The 25,850-nt window shown below is 64.2% G+C and overlaps 1 protein-coding gene across 3 annotated transcripts in view; it reads right to left on the bottom strand.

Annotated features, from left to right (window-relative positions):
- Positions 1-976: 976 nt before the first annotated feature.
- The window catches only part of SIL1 (SIL1 nucleotide exchange factor), a 45,693-nt gene continuing 20,819 nt past the window's right edge, over positions 977-25,850 (bottom strand). Inside the window, exons 3-14 of one of the 3 annotated variants that reach the window (XM_029052951.2) lie at positions 25,308-25,358; positions 21,919-22,499; positions 21,398-21,552; positions 17,364-17,469; positions 16,281-16,398; positions 9,815-9,935; positions 8,451-8,559; positions 6,412-6,603; positions 5,583-5,704; positions 3,362-3,458; positions 2,969-3,133; positions 977-1,467 (exon numbers count right to left, since the gene is read on the bottom strand). In XM_029052951.2, the coding sequence (XP_028908784.1) occupies positions 1,060-1,467; positions 2,969-3,133; positions 3,362-3,458; positions 5,583-5,704; positions 6,412-6,603; positions 8,451-8,559; positions 9,815-9,935; positions 16,281-16,398; positions 17,364-17,459 (1,428 nt within the window). In that variant the 5' untranslated portion in view covers positions 17,460-17,469; positions 21,398-21,552; positions 21,919-22,499; positions 25,308-25,358 and the 3' untranslated portion in view covers positions 977-1,059. Of the gene's footprint in view, positions 1,468-2,968; positions 3,134-3,361; positions 3,459-5,582; positions 5,705-6,411; positions 6,604-8,450; positions 8,560-9,814; positions 9,936-16,280; positions 16,399-17,363; positions 17,470-21,397; positions 21,553-21,745; positions 21,787-21,918; positions 22,500-25,307; positions 25,359-25,850 lie in introns of those variants that run through there. The other 2 variants (XM_039910480.1, XM_029052952.2) reach the window with 2 other exon arrangements.

Here is a 25,850-nt window from a genome sequence, read left to right as displayed (position 1 = left end):
GCGGGCCCGTTCCCCGCACCCGACGACTCCGCGGTCTCCGACCTGATCCGTCCGAAAACGAACTCCCCACCTTCCCGCCAGAACCCTGTCCCCCGCTGCTCTCTCGCGGCCGTGGCCGCCGCCGCCGTCCTACCTGCCTTGGCGTAGGCCCCGACTCATCTGGTCCAACCCGCGTATTCGGTGTGTCACCGAATCCTACGGGTTCTACCCCGGCCTCGCTCACGTCCGCCCCTTCCTCTCCGTCCGGGCCGCCCCTACTAGGCCGACCCGAGCTCCGGACTACTGCGTCGGCCTCCCCCGGCTCCGGTCCTCAAATCGCTTCCCGCGTCGTTTCCCTAAAGACGCCGCTCGCTCCACGCCCGGGCCCGGCCTCAACGACAGATGGAGAGAAATAGACGAATGGCCCCCGTGACTGAAGCCGCCGCGTATTCAGGGAAGAGGACTGGCATTTGAACTCGAGCGTGTCGACATCGCGCACGGGGGTTTCGAGACCGGCCGTTCGATCCCCCCCTTTCCGACACGAGCGGGGAGGGCACGGCCGTGAGATCGCGAGTCCGGGGTGGCCGAGCGGGGTCCCGGGCTGACCCCCCGACCCCCGCCGTCACTCACACGCAAACGCGCGCCTCCCCGCCCCCCGTCCCTTTGACGAGGGCCCGCCCCGCCGGAGATGATCCTTCCGCTACTTGGGGCGGTGGCGAACCAGGCCCGGAGGTGAGCGGTGACTCCCTCGGAGTCGAACGGCACTTGGGGTTCAGGGTGGGCGTCGAGGAGCCCCCGGCCCTTTCCGGCTGGGCCGACGGGAGGCGCGGGGTCAGCCCCCCCCCCCCCGGCTCCGCGCTCGCGAGGGCCGGCGGGACCACCGCCTCCCGCGGCTCCACGGCCATCCGCGCCCCCGGGGCGGGCGGCTCTCCGGACGGCGCCGTGTCGGCCCCGGGCCAGGCCGGGGGACGGCCCAAAGACGACCCCGGAGGCAGCGGTCGGCACCCGGGCGCCTGGCTTTAATGAGCGCGTGGCCTTCCCGGCCCCCGCCCCCCGCTCCCGGAGTCTGTCCGGCCGGGCTCAGTCCAGCCGGCGGAGGAGTAGGCGGATGGTGCTCAGCATCTCCTGGAAGTAGCCGGCCTCTTCCTCCTCCTCCTCCTCCTCCACCTCACGGTCCCCGTCCCGGCGGTCCCGCCTTCGCTCCCGGGCGGCCAGCCGGCTGTACTCGTCCCGCAGGCGGGCCAGCGTGGCGCCCAGCCCGCTGTCGTGGCGGTAGGCGTCCCGGCAGAAGTCCAGGAGGAGGCCGAGGGCCCGGAGCACCTTCTCGCGGGGGTCGTGGTCCGGCTGCCGGCCCAGGAGGCCGGCGACCACCGCGCACCAGCCCTGCTCCACCAGCCCGGCCACCAGCGGCACCCGCGCGTACTGGGCCGCCTTCTCCCGGGCCTCCGCCCCGACTTCCGACGCCGACGCCTCCTCCTCCGCCGACAGCTGCCCGCCAGGTGCGGGGAGGACAGCGGGTGAGGGGGAAGGGGGAGGGGGAATCGGGGCGGGGCGGGAAGCGTTGGGGGTGGACGGGGAGGAGAGGGAGGAAGCAGGTGAGGGAAATGGGAGCGGGGAGGAAACGGGGGTGAGGGAAGTGGATGAGAGGGGGGAGAAAACAGGTGCCGGGGAAGTGGTGGGGATGAGGAAAGGAGGAGGGGGCAGAGGAAGGGGCGGAGAGGGGAGAGAAGCAGAGAAGGTGAGTTCGGGGTGGCACGTGCCAACGGGACCAAGAGACGGTTGCATCCAGACCCTCCGCCCGACCCAGGCTACGCCCCAGGGGAGAGCCGGACGGGGATCCGGGGGCCCTAGCGGACCACACGCCGAGCGTGAGCCCGTGCCTCGGTTGACAGCCGGCCGGGCCCCGGGAGGCCCGCGTGTCCGGGCGCGGAGGGCAGGGAGGGATCCGGACACGGTCCTCTCTTACCCCCCGCCCCCCCGGCAGGCCCTCTGGAAGGCTCCGGCCTGAAAGGTCCCGCAGAGCCGGCGGAGGGCCCCTGGCGGGAAGAGGACACTGGGGAACAGGGAAGAGGAAACTCTGGTCATTTTCCTGGGGGGGGAGGGGAGGGGGGGAGGAGGCGGGGGAGAGGAAACAGAGGAGAGGCAGGAGAAGAGGAAGAAGGGGAGGAGGAGGCAGAGGGGGGGTGGAGGGACAGGTAGAGGAAGGGGAATGGGACGAGTCTTCCTCTAAGAGCTGCTCCCGGGGCCCTGGCGGCGGCCTCCTGCGATAATGACTATGTACGCGCTTATTAATTAGCCCGAAACACCCCCGTCTGTTCGCCGTCAGGGAAGATTACGGCTTGTTGGGCCTCCAGCGGCAACGGGCGACCCCGGGCCGGTCTGGCACGGCCGGGAGGGGACGTCAAAGGGGACCGAGACCCCCTCCCCCCCCCCCGTCCCCGGGCGGGGCGGGAGGGGACCCTAGGGGGCCCCGCGGGCCTCCCCGCCCGGCACGGCGGACGGTCCGGCCTCTCGCCCGCGGCCCAGCCCGCCGCCCCGGATCGCTCGTCCGGTTCCGGGTCCCTCCGGCCTCCCGGGGGGACGGTGGGGAGGGTCCCCCCGTCTCCCCCGACCCGACCCGGGCCCGTCCTTGGCTCCGAGGCAGGATGTTCTCCTCAGGTCTAACCTGAACCCCACCTGCTGTAGGGTGCCGCGTCGGCCCCGGTCCGAGGAGGAGCTCAACGGCTGTCCGTACGCCGGGTCGGGGGCAGGGCCCCTTCGCACCCCTGGAGGTTGTTTCTAGGCCCCGGCCCTCTCTTCTCTAAGCCGATGCCCCCGGTCCTGGCTTGACTCGTGGCAGCGGGGCGGGACCCCGACGGGGGAAGCCACTGGCCCATCCCAGTTGGCGAGGGGTGCCCTAAGGGGGACGCGGAAGAGGGCCGCCGTCACACCCGCCCCGCCGGGTGCGCCCCCCGGGGAGAGGAGAGGGGGAAGGGGGGGGGGGTCTCACCTTCTCGGCGAGCAGGTCGTGCAGCAGGGTGACCACGCGGACGGCCAGCACGCGGGTGGCCTCGTCGCGGGCCAGATTCCGCAGGGCCTGCAGCCCGCCCAGCTTCAGGAAGCGCAGCTGGGCGTGGGGGAAGTGGCGCAGCAGAGAGGACAGCGCAAACAGGGCCTGGGGTGCCGCCGCCGCGGCGGGGAAGGGGGGCGGTCAGGCGGGCGGCCGGGGGGGGGGGGGGCGGGGGCCGGACCCCCAAGCGGCACCGCCGGCGATGGGGGGGGACGGCCGGCCCGGCCGGGCGGCGTGCCGGAGGCTCCCCGGGTCCCGCCGGGACCCCCGGACGGCCCCACCCCCGACGTCGCTGCCGGGGCAGGGGGACGGGATGGGGGGGGGGGGTCCTACCTTTTTCTTCACAGCCAGGGGCTGCTCCGTGGCCAGGAGGAGCAGCAGCTTCTGCAGGGCGCCCCCCTCAATAGCTTCCACCTGGACTTTGGGGTTGCTGGGGGAAGAGAGGCAGGACGCGGGTCAGCTCCCCTCCCCGGGACCCACCGCTTTCTGGGGGGGGGGGGCCGTTGTAGAGCCGGGGCAGATCTCCGGGGACACACTGATAGATCAGGCCGTGGAGGGAGGGGCGTGGAAACCCCTGCGGTGGAGACCCCTGACCCATCAACGTCACCACGAGTACCGCCTCCCGTCCGCCCGTGGGCACCGCACCGGACGGAGGGTTCCCCGGGTGCGGAGCATCGTAGCGGAGGCCTACCACGCGGAGAGCGCTGGACCGGGGACCGCGCGCTGGACCGCGGGCAGAGCGCTTTCCCGTGCGCCCGCCGGGCGGACGGCAATAGACCCAACTCCTTCGGATACGGGGAGGGGAAAGAGCCGCTGGGCTCCTGGCTTTCCAGTGAGGTGAAATCGTGTTTTTATCTCCCTGTCTCGGAGGGGCAGGGCCGGGCGGAAGAGGAGCCGTGGGAGCCCCCGGGATGGGCTCCACGACGGCCCTCCCTCCTCCGGGGGTCATTCAGGCCATCCCTCTGCCTCGAGGCCCGGCGGTTACGACGACGGTTCCCGGCACTTGGTGAGCGCTTTAACAAATTCCATTTGAAAACGGGGGGGCTTCGGGGCCCGAGGAAGAGGAACCACCTACGGCGACAGATTCCCCTTCATCGCATTCGTACGGGGGAAGCTGCGGGGTGGTCCGGGAGGGAGGCCGAGCTGGGGAGACGGGAGGGGGGCTGGGTGACCTTCGGCGGATCACTGGACCTCGGCGTCCCCGTCTGTAAAACGGGGATGGTGTCCCCCTCCCCCTTCTCTCCCTCCCTCCCAATCCCTCGCCTCACAGGAGTATGGACGCATAATGTGATCGATGGGAAAGTGCTTTGTTCCTCAGAAAAAAAGCACTGAAAGCAAGCCAAAAAAACGGTTACATAACACTCCCTTCTAAAGCGTTTTTTGCACCTACAGCAATTCAATTTACTTTCACAGTATCCCCGAGGGGTGTTGGGGAGGGGAGGGGGGGGAAGGGATTAGAGTCTTCCTCATTTTACAGCTGGAAAAACCAAAGTTCGGGGGGTGAAGGAGCTGGCCGAAGGTCACGCGGCACGTTGCGGGCGGGGCTGGGTCTCGAACCCGGACGGCGGCGGTGGGGGCAACCGGGCCCGGACCCCGAGGCGGGACTGAGGCCCGGGGTCCCTCCCCTCCCAGTCACGGCTATGGGCCGACACCCCGCTCCCCGACATCTCCCCCTCGGCCGTCCCCTCTCACCCAAACGCCCGCTCTCCCGTCCTCCGGCGACCCCCCGCCTCCCCATCCGTGACTTCTGGTCATCTGTAAAATGGGGATGAAGCCCGGGAACCCTCTGTGGGGAAGGGACTGCGTACTCCCGACGACTCCGGTCCTTAGTACAGCGGCTGGCACACGGTAAGCGCTTACCGAATGTCATATTTTAAAAAAGAAAAAATACAAGGGAGGATCGGTAGATTGTAAACTCCCCGAGGGCAGGAGTCGGGAACGCTAACTTTGTCCTCCCCCAAGCGTTCAGTCCAGTGCTCTGCACAAAGTAGACTGCCGCTCTTCGGGGCGGGGATCGGGTCTTCTGATTCTCCCGTCTTCTCCCAGCTGCTCAGCACGGCGCTCTGCACCCAGTCGATAGCACTGATCGATTAGGAGAGGAGAGGGGAGCTACCCGGAGGACGTCGGGTTCGACTGACCGCTCTCCCGTTCGGGGGCCGGGAGCCGGCACCGTCCCCACGGTCTCGCGGGCCCGGCTCGGGAAGGCGGGAGACGACGGTAGGCGAGGGAGGGGCGGGCGCGGCGCCCCTCGACCTGACGGGACAGAGCGGGAAGGCCTGCGGGGCGGCGAGGTCTGGGGTGGGGGGGGGGGCCTCAGGAGAAGGGGAGGCGGCAGGGCGGTTGGACGCGGCGGGAGAGGCTGGGAGGGTCTCGACGGCTCCCGGACGGCCGACGCCCCGCCCGGTGCCCTCCGCCGTCCCGTTGGCCCCGGGGCCGCCGTGGGGCGGGAGGTCGAAGCCCCAGCCTTGCCGCGCGAGGTGTCTGAATCTGTCCCCCCGGCTCCCCGCGACCCCTCCCGACGCCCCCCCCCCGGCCCAGCGGCGGACCACCTCACCTGGAGAGGGCCGCCCCCAGCACAAAGGCCGCGTGCTCCTTCAGGACGGGCTCGGTGCTGTTCAGCTCGCCCATCACCAGCTGCAGACCCCCGAAGGTCAGTAGGTCCCGGGCGTTGTCCACCTGCGGAGGGGGGCGTCGCGTCGGAGCCGCGCCGAGCCCTCGTCCCCCTCTGTTCGTGCTCCCCGCCCCGGCTAATCGCTGCTGAGCCCAACGTTGCGCGCCCCGGAAGATCCTTGAGGGTCAGGATCCCGCCTACTAGAAACAGCGTGGCTTAGTGGATAGGGCGCGGGCCTGGGAGCCCCGAGGACCTGGGTTCTAATCACGGCCCCGCCACGTGTCTGCCGTGTGACCGCGGGCAGGTCACTTCCCCTCTCTGGGCCTCGGTCACCTCATCTGGAAAATGGGGATTAAGACCGTGAGCCCCGCGGAGGTCGGGGACCGTCCAAGCCGGTTAACTTCCATCTACCCTAGCGCTTAGAAATGTGCTCGGCACGTAGTAAGCGCTTCACGAGTACCGTAATTATCATCTGTTTCATCTCGCTCTCCAGACGCCGCACGGAGGGACGACGTGACTCGACCGAGGTGCCGGGGCAGGTGAGCGGCGGGGCCGGGGCGGGAACCCAGGTCTCCCGACTCCCAGGCCCGCGCTCTTTCCGCTAGGCCGCTCCACCGCTCGAGGAGACTAATGATGATGGCATCTGTTGAGCGCTCACTACGCGCCGAGCGCCGCCGTAAGCGTCGGACTAGTCTAGCGGGGGGACCGCAGGGCGGCGGGGCCGGCCCGGGCCGGGGAAGGGCCCGGTGGCGGGTCCCGGGGCGGACCTCACCTGGTGGACGTAGTACTCCAGGTCTTTCAGGGCGGCCACTTTGTCGCCCAGAGTGGCGCCGGAGCTGTTGAACTTGTCGATGAGGCGGACCATGATCTGCAGGTCCGTCTCCAGGTGCAGGTTGAGGGCTTCGAACTCCCGCTTGAGCTCCTCGATGGGGCGGAAGCGCCGTCTCACCTCGGCCCGCCTGGCCTGGCGGGGGCGGGGGAGGCCCGGGGGGAGACGACGGACGCCGTCAGAACCTCCTCCCCGCGCCCCGGACTGAGCCCTCTCCCCCCGCGTGGACACGGGCGGCCCCAGGGGACATGGACCCTCGGCAACGGACTGTCCCCCGGTGACCCAGCCCGCACCCCCGACCGTCCCCTCTCCATCCCTCACTCCTCTAGCTCCCTCGCCCCTTCTCACAAAGCCGCGGGCACTTGCGTTCCTGGGCCAGACCCCCGGGTCCGGCGGGTTTAGTCAGGTCTGGTACAGTGCTCCGCCCCCTGCGGGTGCTCCATAAATACCCTCCCGACTTCTTTCGCCGCGGGGCACCCGCCCTTAAGAGGCGGGAGGGCACCGTGGGCAGGGGGCAGTCAGCACCAGAGCAATTCAGGGATGAAAACACAATCGCTGTCGTTAACAGTCGAGCAGCGGGAGGCCGCGGGGACGGACGGACGGACGATTTGGGGGACTGTCTGAAAGGGCCCGGATTACTGAATGTACTGTCCCCAAATCCAGGACAGTAGCCTCCCCCTCCTCCTCCTAGGTCCTCCCACACCAACGCGTACGCACAGACACACAGGCGGACTCACGCCCGGTATATCTGTAAGCGACAGCAAGGCCGTTGGGCCAGTGGTGGGTTTCTATCCGGTCGTCCTCGTCGCCCAGCCGGGACGGCGTCCGCCCTGACTACGGGTGGCCCGTTGACGACGACGGGGCGGCGGGCCCGGAGAGGCGGCCCGCTCGGGAAGCGGGGGAAGGCGCTCTCCCCGGACGAGGGGAGGGGAAGGGGGTCCGGTCAACCCCTTAGCCGGGACCCCCGTCCGGGACCGAGACCGTCGTGGCCCGCGGCCCCGGCGTCAGTCGGGCGGCCCCCCGGGCCCGGCGGGAAAGCGCGAGGGGGCGGCGGGGGTAGAGGGACCGCGGGGTCCCCGGAGGGGCCGCGTCGGGGCTCGGAGGGAAGCGGCTCAGCGGCTGGAGCCCGGGCCCGGGAGTCCGAAGGACCTGGGTTCCGATCCCACCTCCGCCGTGGGTCTGCTGTGTGACCTCGGGCAAGTCACTTCACTGGACCTCGGTAACCTCGTCTGTAAAATGGGGGTTGACCGTGAGCCCCTTAGAGAAGCAGCGTGGCTCAGTGGGAAGAGCACAGGCTTGGGAGGCGGCGGTCACGGGTTCGAATGCCGCCTCCGCCACTTGGCAGCTGTGTGACCGTGGGCAGGTCGCTTCACTTCTCGGTGCCTCGGTGACCTCATCTGGCAAATGGGCATTTAGATTGCGAGCCTCACGTGGGACAGCCCGATGACCCCGTATCTCCCCCAGCGCTTAGAACGGTGCTCTGCGCATGGTAAGCGCTTAACAAATACCGACATTGTTATCGTTAGGGGACAGGGTCCGCGTCCAACCTGATCATATCCACCCCAGTGCTTAGAACAGCGCTTGGCACGTAGTGAGTGCTTAACAGGTACCACGATCATTATTATCATCACGGGCGTGACGGATCACGCCCCCGCCATCCTTGAACATCCCATTCCCTCTGCTCTGTCCCCTCCTCCCAGCCGTCCCCATCTCCTGCCTCTTCCTGCGGCCTCCATTTCCCCTCTATGTCGGCGGGGGAGGCGGAAGGACAGCGGTGGTTATTCCCCGAGCCCACCGGCTCCAAGGACTCCACTTCTTTAGACGTCGTTAAAAACCAAACTCCGCCAAGTCCCCCGAGCCCGGTTCCACCTGAATACTCCCCGGACGTTCCCACCGTTCGGAGGGGACCAAAAAAAAAATGACCGCCTCTTTTCCCGGGTCCCGTCGGGGCCGCCCCCCGCCCCCGGCCCCGCCACCCCTACCTGATCGTCCTTGGGGGTCCCCAGCTCCAGGCCCTCCTTAAATCTTGCCAGAGCGTGCTTCAGGTCTTGGGAGGTGTACGCCCCGGGCCCGAGGTCCATCTTCCCCAGCCTGGCAGGAGAACGGGCCGGGCCGTCGGGAGGGGCCGTCCGGTGGTGATGGTGGACCAGGACCACCCCCCACCTCCCCGGCCCGCCCCGGGGGCCCAGGGCGGAACGGCGGGAGGTCCCGGGACGAGAAGCGGCGCGACCGAAGCGGCTAGAGCACGGGCTTAGGGGCCAGAAGGACCTGGGTCCTCCTCCCGGTTCCGCTGTGAGTCGGCTGCGTGACCTTGGTTGAGTCACTTCAGTTCTCTGGGCCCGATTTACCTCGTCTGTAAAATGGGGACTGACTGGGAGCCCCATGTGAGACAGCAACTACGGGACGGGGGCTCACAGGCTGAATCGCCAAGGGAGGAAACTGAGGGACCGACTAAGGTCACCCAGCATTGTTCTTGTCCGTCTCCCCCGATTAGACTGTCAAAGGGCAGGGGCTGTCTCTGTTACATTCCAAGCGCTTAGTACAGTGCTCCGCACATAGTAAGCGCTCAAAAAATACTATCGAATGAATGAATAAGTGGCAGAGTCGGGATCAGACTCCCTGACCGCCGGGCCTGGGCTCTTCCCACTAGGCCGGGCCGTCTCCCATTCGCACCTTACCGCTTCCGTCTACCCGAACCCACGATCCCCGTCCTCCAGGAGCTAACGGTCTCCTCGAATCCGACCGTGACTCTCCCCACCCTCAAAGCCTTCCTGCGGGCACATCTCCTCCAAGAGGCCCTCTCGGGCTGGCCCCCCTTTCGGCATCACCCTGATTTGCTCCCTACATTCCTCGGCCCCACGGCCCCAGTGTCCGCATCTGTCATCTGTTTCCTTCTATTACCGTCTTTCTCCCCCCGCCCCGGGCCGTAAGCTCGTTGCGGGCGGGGATTGTACGTGTTTATCGCTAGGCTGTATTCTCCCGGGCGCTCAGTACTGAGCTCTGCACACGGCAAGCGCTCGCTAAATACGAGCGAAAGGAGAGTGAACCTTGGGACAGAAGGGTTGTGCCGACCCCTCCCCACGGGGCCAATCTGGATCTCTGGGTTCGTCTGTCTTAAAAGGGGCCGAAGCGGGGGGAGGATTAGCCGGAGAGCGGCTTTCCCGGCAGTCTGCGTTTCACCAGGTCCCCAGCTGGGATACGCTAAAGCTTCCTGATCCGCCGGGGGAAATCTTGCTGCGGGGCCCGGCCATCGCGGAGGCGGCGGAGGGTCTGTCTCCGCTCCCCCCCCCCCCCCCCCCTTCTCCCGGATTCCCCAACACCCGGGGATTTGAGACGGGGCCGGTACCTCGGGCCTTGTCTCCGCTCCTTCGGCCGGTGGGGGCCGGGTTCCTCATCTTGGAGCTTGGCTTCCCTCTCGCCCGTCTGCAGGTTCAGCCGCACGTGGGAGCCGGCGGGCACGGCCCGACCTGCGAGGCCATCGATCGAATCCGTCGGCGGGGACCGTTCGAGCGCTTACCGTCGGGGGGGACTCTGGGTCGGGGGGCGCCCGGACACAACCGGGCTTCAGAAGAGCGGCGGTATTCGCGAAGCGCCTAATACGCGCCAGGCACCGGACTGAGCGCTGGGATGGGTACCGGATCGTCGGGTTGGACTCCCTGTCTCAGTCCCCGTTTCGCAGATGAGGGAACCGAAGCCCAGAGCCGTGAGGCGACTTGCCCGGGGCCACCCGGCAGAGCCGGGATTAGAACCCAGGTCCTCCGACTCCCAGACCGGTGCTGGGTGACCTGGAGCGAGTCACTTCACTTCTCTGGGCCTCAGTTCCCTCATCTGTAAAATGAGGATAAAGACCGTGAGCTCCGTGGGGGACGGGGACTGTGCCTAACCGGATTACTCTGCGTCCACCCCAGCGCTTAGGTGGGTGTCTGGCACGTAGTCAGCGCTTAACAACCAACGCTTAGCCTCTCCCTGGGCTTCGCTTTCCTCCTCTGTAAAAGGGGGACGAGAACGGGAGCCCGGTGTGGGCCGGGGACGCGTCCGAGGGGGTGATCCCGTTCAGACGCGGGCGTTCGGCGCACCGCTTCGGCAGCTGGGAAGCGCTCGGCAAACAAGGGGATGGCGGTCATTGCCGCAGATGCCTGGTGGTGACACCTCCCCGTTCCCGGGAGGTTGAACGGCAGGCGGGAGCCGGAAGCCGGCCCCCGTGTCCTCCGCGACACCCCCAACGCCATCAATCGCCGGGCATCGCGGGCGGCGGGATATGGCTCCGCAAACGCCCGGGCGTTTAGGGGGAATAAACGGCAGGGCGAAGCGGGGACGTTTACCACGGCTCCCGTGACAGCGTCCTATTACGCCGAATTGATTTCCGTGTCACCGGACCGCCGGGGTGTTTCACCGGGCCCGGGGTCGGCCGGCCGACCCCGGGAGCGGACGGGACGGTGGTCCTGCCGCCGGCTCCAGCCCGGGGTGGGGGGTGTAATAGACAGGGATGACTAGCGGCCGGGGGGGGGGGGGGGGGGGGAGGGACCCCGGGGGAGGCGGTTGATTTACGGCCCCGTCCTTTTAATCTCGCTGGCCGAGACCCGAGCCTCCTCCCGCTCTCCTGTGATGTATGGGCTCCGGCGCCGGCCGCCCGCCCGCCCGCTCTCGGGGCCTCGGCGGACGGCCGTAGACCCATCCCATCCTTCTCTCCCGTCCTCTGGTATCGGCGCATCCCGTCCGCTTAAATTACGGCCTCCGGGCCGGCGCTGGCCGGCGCCGGATGACGTCTAAGATCCAGAGGCTTCGACCCTGCGGCGGGCGCGGCGGGGAGCGGAGAAGGAGGCCGGAGAGAAGGGGACGGGACGCGCGGCGGGGCACTGCGGGAAGGGCAGGAGACGTGTCGGCCGCCCGGTACGGCAGGAGCCTCGGACGTTTGTCTCTTTTTTGATGGCATCCGTTAAGCGCTTACTACGTGCCAGGCACTGTGCTGAGAGATAATCAGGTTTGTTACGGTCCACATCCCACATGGATGGCTCGCAGTCTTAATCCCCGTCTGGCGGATGAGGGGACCGAGGCACAGCCAAGTGAAGTGACTCACCCGCACAGCAGGCAGGTGGAGGAGCCGGGATTAGAACCCAGGTTCTCCCGCCTCCCGGGCCCGGGTTCGATCCGCTAGGCCGCTCCACCCAACTGTCCTCCCCCGAGCCTCCTCCCTTCCCTCACGGCCTCCATCTCCGCAACGTCTGAGCACGGTAAACGGTGGTTGATTTCCAGGGAGGTCACCGCAGTCCCGACAGAGCGTTCGCTACGTGCCGAGCCCTCCGCCGAGCGCTAAGAGAGGGACGTGAGAATCTCCTTGAGGACACCCTCCGAGTCCCCGTCTTGCGGACGAGGAAACCCGGGCCTGGAAAAGTCAAGCGACTTGCCCGGGGTGGCCGAGCGGGCAAGGCGGGACTGGAATCTGGGTGTCCCACCCCCGGGCTCTTCCCTCTAGGCTGCGCGGGCGGGACCTACCGGGGTTCCGCCACTTGTCCGCCGGGCCACCTCGGGCCTCACTGGGCCTCAGTTTCCTCACCTGACAGACGGGGATTAAAACCGCCAGGTCCCGTGCGGGACCGGGACTGCGTCGGATCGGATCGCTTAACCGATACTGCCGTTATTACGATTGTTATTACCGTTACTAAAGGGGCTCCCTCCTCCTGGCAGGGGCAGAGGGAGAGCCGGCTCCCGGGCCTGGGCCCGGGGCGGGGAGAGGGCTGAGGTGCGGAGAGCGGAGGAGGGGGCCGCGCTGGGGGGCTCCGCTCGGGCGGCGCGCGCCCCTGCCGGGGTAAACGTTTATTTAAGAGAGAGGGATCTCCTCGTTCAGGAAGCGGCCGCCGGCATCTCCGACCGGTCCCGCTGATCCAGATGGATCACCCCGGGAGGCAACGTGGAGACCGAAATGGGCTCGTTTGGAGCCCGGAGGGGGATGCGGAGGAGGATGGGGAGGGAGTGTGGACGGGGAGGGTGGGGAGAGAGGGTAGGAGGACCGTACTCTCCCAAGCGCTTAGAGTAGCGCTCTGTGCATAGTGAGCGCTCGACCGATACCGTTGATTGACCGATTGATTCTAAGCCCTGGGGTAGGTACAGATATTTAAGTCGGACACGGTCTTAAGCAGGAGGGATGACGGGGATTGAATCCCCATTTTACAGTTGAGGAAACGGAGGCACGGAGAATAACAACAATAACGTCGGTGTTCGTTAAGCGCTTACTCTGTGCGGAGCACCGTTCTAAGCGCTGGGGGAGACGCAGGGAGAATCAGGTCGTCCCCCGTGGGGCTCACGGTCTTAGTCCCCATTTTACAGATGAGGCAACCGAGGCCCAGAGAGGCGAAGTGACTCGCCCACAGCCACACAGCTGACAAGTGGCAGAGCGGGGGTTCGAACCCATGCCCTCTGACTCCAAAGCCCCCGGGCGCTCTCCGCTAGGCCCCGCCGCTTCTCCGCTCGTCCCAAAGACCCCATCCCAGCTCTTCCCCGGATGCCTACAGGCATCCCCGATTTGGGGAGGGGGGATCTCGGGTCCCCAGGTTTTCCAGGAAGCCCCCAGCGCGAGTGGAGTCTGTCTCTCTGTCGGCGAAGCAGTGCGGCCCAGTGGAAGGAGGCCGGGCCCGGCAGTCAGAGGACCCGGGTTCTAATCCCGGCTCCGCCACCTGTCTGCTGGGCGACCTCAGGCAAGTCCCTTCACTTCTCTGGGCCTCGGTTGCCTCGTCTGTAAAATGGGGATTAAGACGGTGGAGCCCCATGCGGGCCAGGGACCGTGTCCAACCCGATTGGCCCGTATCTATCCCAGCGCTTGATCCAATGCTTAGAGCACCGTAGAGCGCTTGTGCGCAGCGTGGCATAGCGGAGGGGGCTCGGGCCCGGGAGTCGGAAGGTCCTGGGTTCTAATGCCGGCGCCGCCCCTTATCTGCTGCGTGACCTTGGGCGGCTCACTTCATTTCCCTGGGCCTCGGTTCCCTCATCGGGAAAATGGGGATTGAGACCGGGAGCCCCACACGGGAGAGGGACTGTGCCCGCTTCGGTTGGCTTGTATCCACCCCGGTGCTTAGAAGAGCGTCTGGTACACGGTTAAGTGCTTAATAAATACCATCGTTATCGTTGTTATTATTACAGTAACTGGTACATGGGAAGCGCTTAACGAACGCGACAATTGTCGTCTCTCTGCGTGTCTCTCTCCCTCTCGCTCTCTCCCTCTTTTTTTAAATATCATGTAAATGCAGAAGCGACACCCCGCTAGCCCGACGCCTGAAATAGCCCGCAGAGAAATATGGTTTACGAACTCCCCTGTAGTACAATGCATAATTCAGAGCCCGGCCACACGTCAGACCGCCCAACAACCCGCAGGCTTCCCACGGGGCTGGCGATGAAACGTGGAGATCCGTCGGGAGGGAGGAAAAAAAAAAACCCAAACGCCGTCCTCGAGCCGCCGAGCGAAGGGGTTTGGGGTTCCCACCGACGGTTCCTACCCCCCTCCACCTGGGAAAACGAGATAAATCCTTTGGAGGAGACCACGTGGCCGGGCCCGGGAGTCGGAGGACCCGAGTTCTACCCCCGGCTCTGAGACAGGTCACTTGGTAATAATGATAATGTCGGTATCCGTTAGGCGCTCACTACGTGCCCAGCGCCGTTCTAAGCGCTGGGGGAGGTACGGGGTCGTCGGGTTGTCCCACCTGAGGCTCCCGGTCTTCACCCCCGTTTTCCAGCTGAGGTCACTGAGGCCAAGGGAGTGACTCGCCCACGGTCACACGGCTGACAAGGGGCAGAGCGGGGATTCGAACCCGTGACCTCCGGCTCCCAAGCCCGGGCTCCTTCCACTGAGCCGTGCCACTTTGTGCCTCGGTGTTTCCTCGTCTGTCCAAATGGGGCTTGAGACCGTGAGCCCCACGTGGGACGGGGACTGTGTCCAACCCGATGACCTCGGCTCCACCCTGGTGCAGCCCCAGCAAATTCCGTGATTCTTATTCTTTGCCCCTCGGTACCTCCGCATCTGTCCAAAGGGGATTCAGAGTGCGAGCCCGGGGTGGGACGGGGACCGGGTCCAACCTGACTGGCGGTGCTTAGTACAGTTCCTGGCACACAGTAAAGCGCTTAGTACCCTAAAAAATACCCTAAAAGATTCTCTTTCGGACTTTACCGCCGCTTATTCCCTGTCTGACCCGGGCCCGGTCACCCGCTCTGCCCCAACAGGCCGGCATCACTCGGCTTCTCTGTGCCTCAGGGACCTCATCTGTAAAATGGGGATTAAGACCGCGAGCCTCACGTGGGACAACCCGATGACCCCGTATCTCCCCCAGCGCTTAGAACGGTGCCCTGCGCAGAGTAAGCGCTTAACAAATACCAACGTTATTCTTATTATCTGCCCGGCAGGGGAGACCGGAAACGGCGGAGGGAGATTCAGAGAGGGATGCCCGGGGTTTCTCGGTGTGGCGAGGGGGGAAGGGAGGGAAACACTCTATAAACACACCGTATTATTATTCCAGAAAAAGATCGCTCCGGCCCAGATAACCTAATTATGGCCGGAGGTAATCAGATCCGCCTACCTTTTAATCCAAAGAAATGGCTCCCTTCGTTCCCGGGCGATTGAAAGGTACAAGCAGACAAACCGCTCCGCAGATTTAAGGAAATTCAAATACAACTCCATCCTCGTTGGCCCGGACCGACCCGTCAGGAGAGATACGGCCCGGCCCATTCTACCCGTTACTTCCTGCCCGGTTCGGCCCCGAAGTCCCGCTGTGAACGGGAAGGCAGCCGGCTTGAAAGAAGCTCTTGCTGCCCGCGGCATCCTGCCCGAATCAATTCCTTGGCACCGCCCGGCGGCGGGGAGACGGGAGTCCGGGTCCCGGCTCCGCCCCCGGCAAGCCGCCCGGCCGCTCCGGGCCTCGCTTTTCCCCGCCGGGAAACGGGGAGATGATTCCCGCTCCCGCCGGATTGGGCCGTCTCGGCCCGGAGGACGACACGGCACCCCAGACCCGCGTGATTTTGGCCGCCTCTCGGGGATACCGGAGAGGTGGGGATGTGGATAACTGTCCATTCCAAGCGCTTAGTACAGTGCTCTGCACATAGGAAGCGCTCAATAAGCACTACTGAATGAATGAATATAATCGATCGGTGAGATTTAGTGGGATTTACCGAGCCCCCCCCCCCCCCCCCCCCCCCCCCGCCCCCTCCCGCTGGACTAGGAGAGTTTTGTTGTTTTACGTTGTTCTACAAAACAGGTGCTTTGTTGTGGGCTGGGAGCGTACGGTGTCCTGCGCGCAGTAAGTGCTCAATATATCCGACTGAATGAATACTAACGATTATTATTATGATTGTGGTATTTGTTAAGTGCTTACTCTATGCCGGCCACCGTACCGAGAGCCGGGATGGATACAAGCGAACTGTGTCCTAAGCAGGCTCAGAGCAGTGCTTGGCACACAGTAAGCGTTTAACATTTACTATCGTCACCATTCAAGTGACCTGCCCAGGGTCACGCGGCAGACGAGCGGCGGAGCGGGGATCAGAACCCAGGTCCCCCTGACCTCCGGGCCCGGGTTCTCACCACTGGGCCGGGGAGAGGGATGTGGGGGGCAGGATTTTTTGGGGTGGGGAGGGACGTGAGAGGAGGAGGGGTGACGGAGGGGTGGGGGATAGGAGGCAGCAGATGGAGTCCTTCGCGGGGGTGGGCATTTCCCAACGGTCCGGGCTCGGATCCCCTTCCGGCCGGGATCCAGACCGCGGCGGTCGGCCCCGGTCGGCCGCCCCCCGCGCCCCCCAACCCTTCCCGGTGCGCCCTCCCCGCCACGAGGAGCTACCTGGGAGCAGGGGCTGCCACTGGCGTGTGGGGTAAAACACCTCCAGGTCCTCGGGGTCGCCCTCGTCCTCTCCGGTGGTCACCGTCGCCGTGTCGTCCCCCCGCTCCTCCTCCTCCTCCTGCGCCAGAGAAGCCCGGCTGGGTGGGGCACCCTCGGCCCCCTGCCCGTCTTCCTTCCCCCGGCAGGCCGCTGCCCGCGAGGCACCCGGCTTCTGACCCCGGCTCCGCCGCTCGCCCGCCGCGTGGGTTTGGGGGAGTCGCTTCGCCTCTCTGCGCCTCCGCTTCCTCTTCCATTAAATGGGGACGCAGTTCCCGTCCCCGCCCCCCCTCTTTGGACAGCGAGCCCCCGGGCGGGACGGGGGCTGCGTCCCGCTGAGGAAAGAGATCCAAGGGAAGGGGCGCGGCTCGGGGCCCGGGAATCAGAACACCCGGGTCCTAATCCCGGCCCCGCCGCGCGACCTGTTCCAAGTCACTCCTCTCCTCTGGGCCTCGGTTCTCCCTCATACTTCACCCGGGAGCCCCCGGTGGGACGGGGACGGGGTCCAACCTGACTGGCTTATACCTACGCCAGGGCTCAGTACAGTGTCCGGCGCCCGGCAAGTGCTTAACGAACGCCACGAGCTCATCACCTTGCCCCAGGCCCATCTCCGGTCACGCATTCGGTCAACGGGTCAAACGGACCGAGCGCGGACCGTGTGCCGGACGCTGTACTAGGCAGTCGGGAGGGTAAAACACCGCGGTATAACAGAGGCGACGCCGGCCCACAGAAGAGCTTGCCAGAGGGTCATCACGGCGAGAGGGAGAGACGGAGCGGGGGAAGACAAGAGGCCCGGAGACGGGGGGCAAAGACGCGGTGAGGGAAAATCAGTTTCTGCCAGTCTCTGCCCTCGCTCCCCTCTGTGGGATCCGGTCTTACACCCACACGGCAAGGAGCGGCCTCCCCGGTTGCCCCGGGAGTCGCCCCGGCAGCGAGAGGGGCGGGCGAAATTAAGGATCGGCCCCCAACCCCTTCCCCGGACCCTTCCCCGTCGCCCCCACCGTCTCCCCCCCCGCCCCCCGGGCCACGCGGTGGGTGGACGCTCACCGGAAGGCCGGGGCCGTGGTCGGCGTGGGAGCGGGCCACGGTCAGCAGGCAGAGCGCCAAGGTCAGTCGCAACGCAGCCGGGCCCGGCGGGGTCATCGTCCGCGGCCTGGGGGGAGACAGACGACGGACACTGACCGCCAGGCACCGGGATCCCGAGACACGGGGACCCCGCCGGAGACGCGGGGAGAGACACAGACGAGGGGAGAGACCGAGCCGCCCACCGGGACCGCCCCAGTGGCGCGGCCTAGTTTAGAGGGCCCAAACCTGGGAGTGGCAGGACTTGGGTTCTGCTCCTGGCTCTGCCAATTGCTTGTTGTGGGTCACTTTACTGAGGTCTCCGTGCCTCAGTTTCCTCAACTATAAAGTGGAGATTCGATCCTACTCCCTCCTCCTTGGACTATGTGGGACGGGGACCGCGTCCAACCTGGTAAAACTTTTATCTGCTGGAGCGCTTCGAACGGTGCCTGAGGCGTAGTAATCGTTTAACAAATACCATAAAAAAAACCCCGCTCCCTAGGAGGTCTTCCACACCTGGAGCTCAAGGTCACCCCCGCTATGAGGAGCTGCTAAGTTGAGGGGCCCCTTTAGCAAGCCCCTTGCAGTCGCCAACGTTTCTCCCTCCCAAGGAGACTGATCTATTTTCCTGATGGTGGTCCTAAGCTATTTACTGAGCACACACTGAGTGACCAACATTGTACTGAGCGTTTGGGAGAATCTCTCTCCTCTCTGTCTCTCTCCTGTCTTTCTCTCTTCTCGGTCTCTCTCCTTTCTTTCTCTTCCTCTCTCCTTTCTTTCTCTTCCTCTCTCCTTTCTGTCTTTCTCTTCCTCTGTCTCTTTTCTTTCCTTTCTCCTCCTATCTCTCTCCTTTCTTTCTCTTTCTCTCCTTTCTCTTCCTCTCTGTCTTTTTCTCTCTCTCCTTTGTCCTTTTCTTCCTGTCTCTCTCCTGTCTCTCTCGTCCTCTGTCTTTTTTCTTTCTTTCCTTTCTCCTCCTCTCTCCTGTCTCTTTCTCCCCTTTCTCTTCCTGTCTCCTTTCTGTCTTTTTATCTCTCTCCTTTGTCCTCTTCCTCTCTCTGTCTCTCTCTTCCTGTGTCTCCTTTCTGTCTTTCTCTCTCCTTTCTCTTCCTCTATCTCTCTCCTTTCTTTCTCTTCCTCTGTCTCCTTTCTTTCTCTCTCACTCTTTGTCCTTCTCTTCCTCTCTCTGTCTCTCCTTTCTGTCTTTCTCTTCCTCTCTCTGTCTCCTTTGTTTCTTTCTCTTTCCTTTCTCTCCCTCTCTCTCCTTTCTTTCTCTTTCTCTCCTTTCTTTCTCTTCCTCTGTCTCCATTCTGTCTTTCTCTTCCTCTCTCTGTCTCTCCTGTCTTTCTCTTCCTCTCTCTGTCTCTCCTGTCTTTCTCTTCCTCTCTCTGTCTCCTTTCTTTCTCTTTCCTTTCTCTTCCTGTCCCCTGTCTTTCTCTTTCTCTCTTTCTCTTCCTCTGTCTCCTTTCTGTCTTTCTCTCTGTCTCTCCTTTCTTTCTTTCCTTTCTCTTCCTGTCTCCTGTCTCTTTCTCTTCCTGTCTCCTTTCTGTCTCTCTCTCTCCTTTGTCCTTCTCTTCCTCTCTCTGTCTCTCCTTTCTGTCTTTCTCTTCCTCTCTGTCTCTCCTTTCTGTCTTTCTCTTTCCTTTCTCTTCCTGTCCCGTCTTTCTCTTTCTCTCCTTTCTTTCTCTTCCTGTCTCCTTTCTGTCTTTCTCTCTCTCCCTTGTCCTTCTTTTCCTCTCTCTGTCTCTCTCCTTTCTCTTTCTCTGTCTCTCTCCTTTCTGTCTTTCTCTTCCTCTGTCTCTCTCCCCTCTTCCTCTGCTCCCTCTCCGCCGACCAACTTGCTATCTCAACTGAACAGACGGCCGTGGAGCCAGAAAACCGACCCAGGGAGAGACTGTGGGGGCGACCACAATGGTGATCGGGAAGGTGGAGAGGCTTTAGGCCAAGGCAGCGGGTTGTACCGAGCAGCTGGAAAAAACTAATGAGGGATTTGGGTGGCCGACAGAGCGCTGTGCTTCCAAGAGATGGGACGTGGACGTGCAGGAGCGAGGCAGGCGCTGGGCCCAGAGACAAATTGATTTATAAATATATCTGCAGGGAGATAGACGATCTTATCTACATAGATGAGAAAAGGGCGGCAGAGAGAGACAAGAAGAGACGGAGAGGAGAGACGGGACAGAGACAGAAAGGAGAGGGAAGAGACGGAGAGGAGAGACAGGGCAGAGAGACGGGGCCAGAGAAGGAGAGAGACAGGAGAGGGAAGAGACGGAGGAGAGAGATGGGGCAGAGAAGAGACAGAGAGGGAAGAGATATAGAAGAGGGAGGAGAGATAGGGCGGAGAGATGGGGGCAGAGAGATGCGGGGGGCAGAGAGGGATCGACCCTTCCAGAGGTTGAAAGGCCAAGCGAGACCAGGCCCTGGTCACTGGCGTCACTAGAGGCGCGATCCGGCCCCTCGACTTCTTCATCTGTACAACGGGCGTCATCCCACCGGCCCTACAGACACGGGGAGAGAGGCAAGATCTTTGGCTTTTTCTTGGATTCCATCTTGGGAGAGGCTCACACTCTCAATCCCCATTTTCCAGATGAGGGAACCGAGGCCCAGAGAAGTGAGGTGACCTGCCCACAGTCCCACGGCAGACAAGCGGCGGAGCCGGGAGTGGAACCCAGGTCCTCCTGACTCCCGGGCCCGGGCTCTACCCATTAGGCCGGACGGTTTCTCGGCGTATAATACAGCGGATGGACACGATCCCAGCTCCCGATCTGGCTCCAGGTAATCAATCGATCGACGTGCACAACGCTCTCCTAAACGCTTGGGAGAATGCAGTACGACAGAGCCGGACGGTCTCGTTTAGTACAGTGTCCTGCGGGTGGAAGGCGCCCAACAAATACCATCGATCGACGGACCCAACGCCCGGTTTGCAGACGAGGAAACTGAGACGCAGAGACGTGACTCGTCCAGGGTCACCCGGCGGGCAGGCGGGATTAGAACCCGGGTCCTCTGACTCCCGGGCGCGGGCTCTACCCCGGGGGGCCACACTGCCTCCCGTGTGGTCGCTGCTCTGGGGGAGTTCGGGCCATCCTTCGGCCCCCCCCCCGAGGACGCCGCGGGGAGGAGGATGCAGTCGGAGGGTTTAGCCGATATTTTAATAACTGTTGTTCTGGGCCGCTAATTGAAACTCGCTAATGACGGAGTGAGGGACGATTCGGGCTGAGGGCCAGAGGGAATTTGGGAGCTCGGGCTCACGATCCGGCTCCGGCGATCCAGCGGGGGAGGCGGGCACCGGGATTCACCTATGGAGAGGCGGGAGGAGGAGAGGTGGAACCGGCGGGGGCTCGTGCTCCGACGCTCGGGCGCCAAGCCCACCGCCGCTTGGCACGACCAGCGCCCGCGGCGGAAGGGCAGAACGGTCCTTGGCTAGAGGCCGGGCCCGCGAGGCAGAAGGACCCGGGTTCTAATCCCGGCCCCGCCGCGTGACCTCGGGTAAGTCGCTTCCCTCCTCTGGGCCCTGCTTCCTCACCTGCTAAACGGGGTTTGGATGCCTTTTCTCCCTCTTAAATTGGGAGTCTCACGTGGGACACCCCAGTTCTTCGCACATAGTATGTGCTTAACGAACCCCAGGCATAGTGGAGTGCTTAACAAATAACCCAATCATTATTTTTATTAATTAATGCCTATTATTAGTATTATTCCTTCATTCAACAGTATTTATCGAGCGCTTACCAGGTGCAGAGCGCCGTACTAAGCGTTAGGGAGGGATGTTGTTGGCCCGGGAGGACCCCCAAGGTTCCTTCTGAACCAGCGTGGCCTAATGGAGAAAGGCCCGGCTTGGGAATCAGAGGACCCGGGTTCTAATCCCGGCTCTGCCTCTCGTCTGCTGCATCGCCTTGGGCGTGTCTCTTGAGTTCTCTGTGCCTCGGTTCCCTCATCTGCAACTGGGATTCAAACCCCGTTTTCCCTCCTCTTTAGACCGTGAGCCCCGGGTGGGACCCGATCATCTCGTACCGAACCCCAGGGCTTACTACAGCGCTCGGCACGTAATGAGGGCTTAACGAAGAGCACGGTTATCGTCGTCGTCAGCGTGACGATTCCGGAGCCTCTTGGCATTTACTTCGGTCGGGTTGGCACGCTGAGCCGCAAATAATTCTTCTCGACGAAACGTGGGCCCGTCGGACACCTGCGCGATTGAAATCCCGCTGGTCCAGACTCTCGGAGTGCCCCTCCGCCCCCGGTTCACGCTCTTCTCTCGGCTCCCACCGCCCCCCGGCTCGCGCTCCTTTCTCTTCTCCTGGTCTCGCTCTACCCTCTCTCCCCCCTACTTTCTCACCCCCTCTCTCCTGCCTGGAATTCCCTCTGGCCCGTGAGCTCACCGTAGGCAGAGTGGCCCAGTGGCAAGGGCCCGGGCTGGGGAGTCCGAGGACACGGGTGCGAACCCCCGCTCCACCGCTTCGTCTGCCGTGTGACCCGGGGCCGGCGGCCCGGGTCCGTCCCTCTTCCTTGCCTCAGTCTCCCCCCCCCCCCGACCTTAGCCGGGGAGTCCCACCTGCCTCGCCTCGTTCCTGGGCACGCGTCGTGGGTGGGGGCGGGGAAGGGGGAGATGACCGGAGAAACCAGCTGCTGAGAGTTGTCCGATCGGTGTCAGAAAACCCGAGAGGGGCCGGGCTTCAATTATTTACGACGTCCGGGAGGGCGCGCGCGGGAGGGTATTTGAGAAAAATGATGAAGCCGTAGGAGCGGGGAAGCTCACGGTGGCTGGGCTCTTAAATCTTCGCGGAGGGCAAGGCGGGCGTTGGCGGCTTGGCAGAGGGAGGAGGGGGGAGAAGACGGAAATCTCTCGGGGAAGACGAAGGGGCGGGCGGTTGGAACGGGACCCGACGACCGTCCCTTTTCTCCTTATCCTCTTCCCGTCTTCTCCGTGTCGCTCCTCCCGTCCTTCTTCCCTTCGGGCTGTCGGTCGGTAGTCTGTACCGGATGCCCAGCCGGTGCTGAACCGGACGCTCGCCTCCCACGCAGAGATTATGGGGCCCCTCCTGGGATGGGCACAGTAGTCGGCGCTCACTATGCGCGGAGCACTGTCATCGTCGCGACTGCGGTGTTCGACAGGCGCTCGCTCCCCGTCGGGCACTGTAGTAGGCGCCGGGAGAGATACAAGGTAATCGGACCGGACCCGGGCCCCGTCTCACATCCGTTTGACGGATGAGGGAACCGAGGCCCGGAGGAGTGAGGTGACCCGTCCGAGGTCACCCAGCAGACGGGTGGCGGGGCCGGGATTAGAACCCAGGTCCCTCCGACTCCCAGGCCCGGGCTCTAGCCGTTAGGCCGTGCTGCTCCTCGTGCTTCTCTCTTACGCCCTTGGGAAGTTGCAGCAGAAAGGGGGGCTGACGGATCCCGGAGGAGGAGGAGGAGGAGGAGGAGGAGGAGGAGGAGGAGGAGGAGGGAGTATTTCTTAGGAAACCTGTGGAGTTTCTGAAATGAATCAGCCTTTGGACGGCAACGCGTCTCCCGCGCTCTGCCCGACAAAGAGCCCCGCCTGGCGCCCTGGGCCCACCAGCCTCCTTGCTCTTGGAGACCCTGTCCATGCCTCGGTTTCTTCACCTGCAAAATGGAGGCCGCCCCAGCCCCCGCCCCTATCCCGAGCGCGCAGAGTGCTGCGCCAAGGAGGGAGGCCCCAAGGTAAGTCAGAAGGGGAGAGAGTGGGGAGGACGCGGAGGGGTGTCGGGGGTGACGGGGACAGGGATCACGGAGGCCAATGATTTGGGAGGGGGAGGGTCAGGGGTGAGGGGGCGGGGGTCACGGGAGCTCTTCATTGGTGGGGGGGGGGGGGGTGGGGATGGACAGGGATCACGGAGGCCACTGATTTGGGAGAGGGAGGGAGTGGAAGGGGCGGGGGTCGTGGAGGCCGTTAATGGGGGAGGGGGTGGGGGTGATGGAGGCTGTTTATTGGGGAGAGGGTGGGGTGATGGAGGCCGTTTACGGGGAGGGGGCGGGGGTCCGGAGGCCGTTTATTGGGGAGGGGTCACAGAGGCTGTTTATTGGGGAGGGGTCAGGGGTCACAGGGACCTTTTAGTGGGGAGGGGGTGGGAGTGATGGAGGCCGTTTACGGGGAGCGGGCGGGGGGGGGGGTCACAGAGGCTGTTTATTGGGGAGAGGGGTGGGGGTGATGGAGGCCGTTTACGGGGAGGGGGCGGGGGTCACAGAGGCTCATTGGGGTGGGGGTGACGGGACCGTTTATGGGGGGGGAGGGGGGGTCACAGAGACTGTTTATTGGGGAGGGGGTGGGGGTGATGGAGACCGTTTATGGGGAGGGGGCGGGGAGTCCAGGGGCTGTTTATTGGGGAAGGGGTGGAGATCGTGGAGGCCGTTTATTGGGGAGGGGTCACAGAGGCTGTTTATTGGGGAGGGGTCAGGGGTCACAGGGACCTTTTAGTGGGGAAGGGGTGGAGGTGATGGAGGCCGTTTATGGGGAGCGGGGGGGGGTCACAGAGGCTGTTTATTGGGGAGAGGGGTGGGGGTGATGGAGGCCGTTTACGGGGAGGGGGCGGGGGTCACAGAGGCTGTTTATTGGGGTGGGGGTGATGGGACCGTTTATTGGGGCGGGGGGCGGGGGGGGTCACAGAGACTGTTTATTGGGGAGGGGGTGGGGGTGATGGAGACCGTTTATGGGGAGGGGGCGGGGAGTCCAGAGGCCGTTTATTGGGGAAGGGGTCAGGAGAAGCAGCGGGGCTCAGTGGCAAGAGCCCGGCCTCGGGAGTCGGAGAGCACGGGTTCGAATCCCGGCTCTGCCACTTGGCAGCTGGGTGACCGTGGGCGAGTCACTTCGCTTCTCTGGGCCTCGGTGACCTCATCTGGAAAGTGGGGATGAAGACCGGGAGCCTCCCGTGGGACCACCTGATGCCCCTGGGTCTCCCCCAGCGCTTAGAACAGCGCTCTGCGCACAGTCAGCGCTGAACAAATACCAACATTATGATTAGGGGGTGGGGGGGTCGCAGAGGCCGCTGATTGGGGGAGGGGGTCGTGGAGGGGGGGTCCCCGGGCCCCGCCCCCCCTTGGCGGCTCCTACCTGCGGGGGGTCGGTGGGGGGGGGGGAGGGGGCGGGGTCTGGCAGCCCCCACAACCCCACGCGGCAGCTTCGACGGCGGCGGCGCGGGCGGCAGAAGGGGCCCTCGTGCGCAGGCGCGGGGGCCCTGACGTCACCGCCCCGGCCGCCCAATGGCCGCCCGCCAGGCCGGCCTGGGGGGCGGGGCCTGGGCGGGAGGCTCCGCCCCCCTTTGGCCACGCCCCCCTCGGCTTCGCGCTCACCGGGGTAATTACGGTATTTCGTCAGCGCCGACTCTACTGATTAACAATAATAATGTGGGTATCTGTTAAGCGCTTACTATGTGCGGAGCCCTGTTCTAAGCGCTGGGGGAGATCCGGGGCCGTCGGGTGGTCCCACGGGAGGCTCCCGGTCTTCATCCCCCCTTGACGGATGAGGGAACTGAGGCCCAGAGCCGCGACTTGCCCTCAGCCACCCAGCTGACGAGTGGCAGGGGCGGGATTCGAACCCACGACCTCCGACTCCTAAGCCCTCACTGAGCCACGCCGCTGCCCCTTACTCTAACAATTACGGTATTTGTTGGCGCGCTGACTATAATGATTACGGGGATGGGAAGCGCTTACTCTGCCGATTACGGTAAGGCGAGCTAGCCCGGCCTTGGGAGTCTGAGGTCGTGGGTTCGAATCCCGCCCCCCCCCCCCAGCCGCTGGTCAGCTGTGTGACTTTGGGCCAGTCGCTTCACTTCTCTGGGCCTCGGTGGCCTCATCTGGAAAATGGGGATGAAGACTGGGAGCCCCACGGGGGACCACCTGATCCCCTTGTATCCTCCCCAGCGCTTAGAACAGTGCTCTGCACCTAGGAAGCGCTTAACAAGTGCCATCATCATCATCACTTACCTAACTCTGACGTAGATATGAGAGCATCAGGTCCCCCATGGGTCCCACGGTCTAAACAGAAGGGAGAAGGGCGTTCAGTACAGTGCTTGGCACCTGATAAGTGCTTAACAAATACTAAAAAAAAACAACCCCCAAAAACCAGAGATTGAATCCCCCTTCTGCGGATAATAATAATAATAATAATAATGTTGGTATTTGTCAAGCGCTTACTAGGTGCCGAGCACTGTTCTAAGCGCCGGGGGAGACACACGGGAGTCAGGTTGTGCTACGTGGGGCTGGCAGTCTTAATCCCCATTTTACAGACGAGGGAACTGAGGCCCGGGGAAGTGAAGTGACTCGCCCAAGGAAGAATAAAGGGAGCAAGTCAGGGCGGTGCGGAAGGGAGTTGAAGAAAAGAGAAGCAGGTGGCTCAGCGGAAAGAGCCCGGGCTTGGAAGTCAGAGGTCATGGGTTCGAATCCCGGCTCTGCCCCTTGTCGGCTGGGTGACTGCGGGCGGGTCACTTCGCTTCTCTGTGCCTCAGTTCCCTCATCTGTAAAATGGGG

Source organism: Ornithorhynchus anatinus, chromosome X2 (assembly GCF_004115215.2).
Source record: "Ornithorhynchus anatinus isolate Pmale09 chromosome X2, mOrnAna1.pri.v4, whole genome shotgun sequence".
In the NCBI taxonomy this organism is placed as follows: domain Eukaryota; kingdom Metazoa; phylum Chordata; class Mammalia; order Monotremata; family Ornithorhynchidae; genus Ornithorhynchus; species Ornithorhynchus anatinus.
This window is presented reverse-complemented; position numbering and strand designations above follow the sequence as displayed.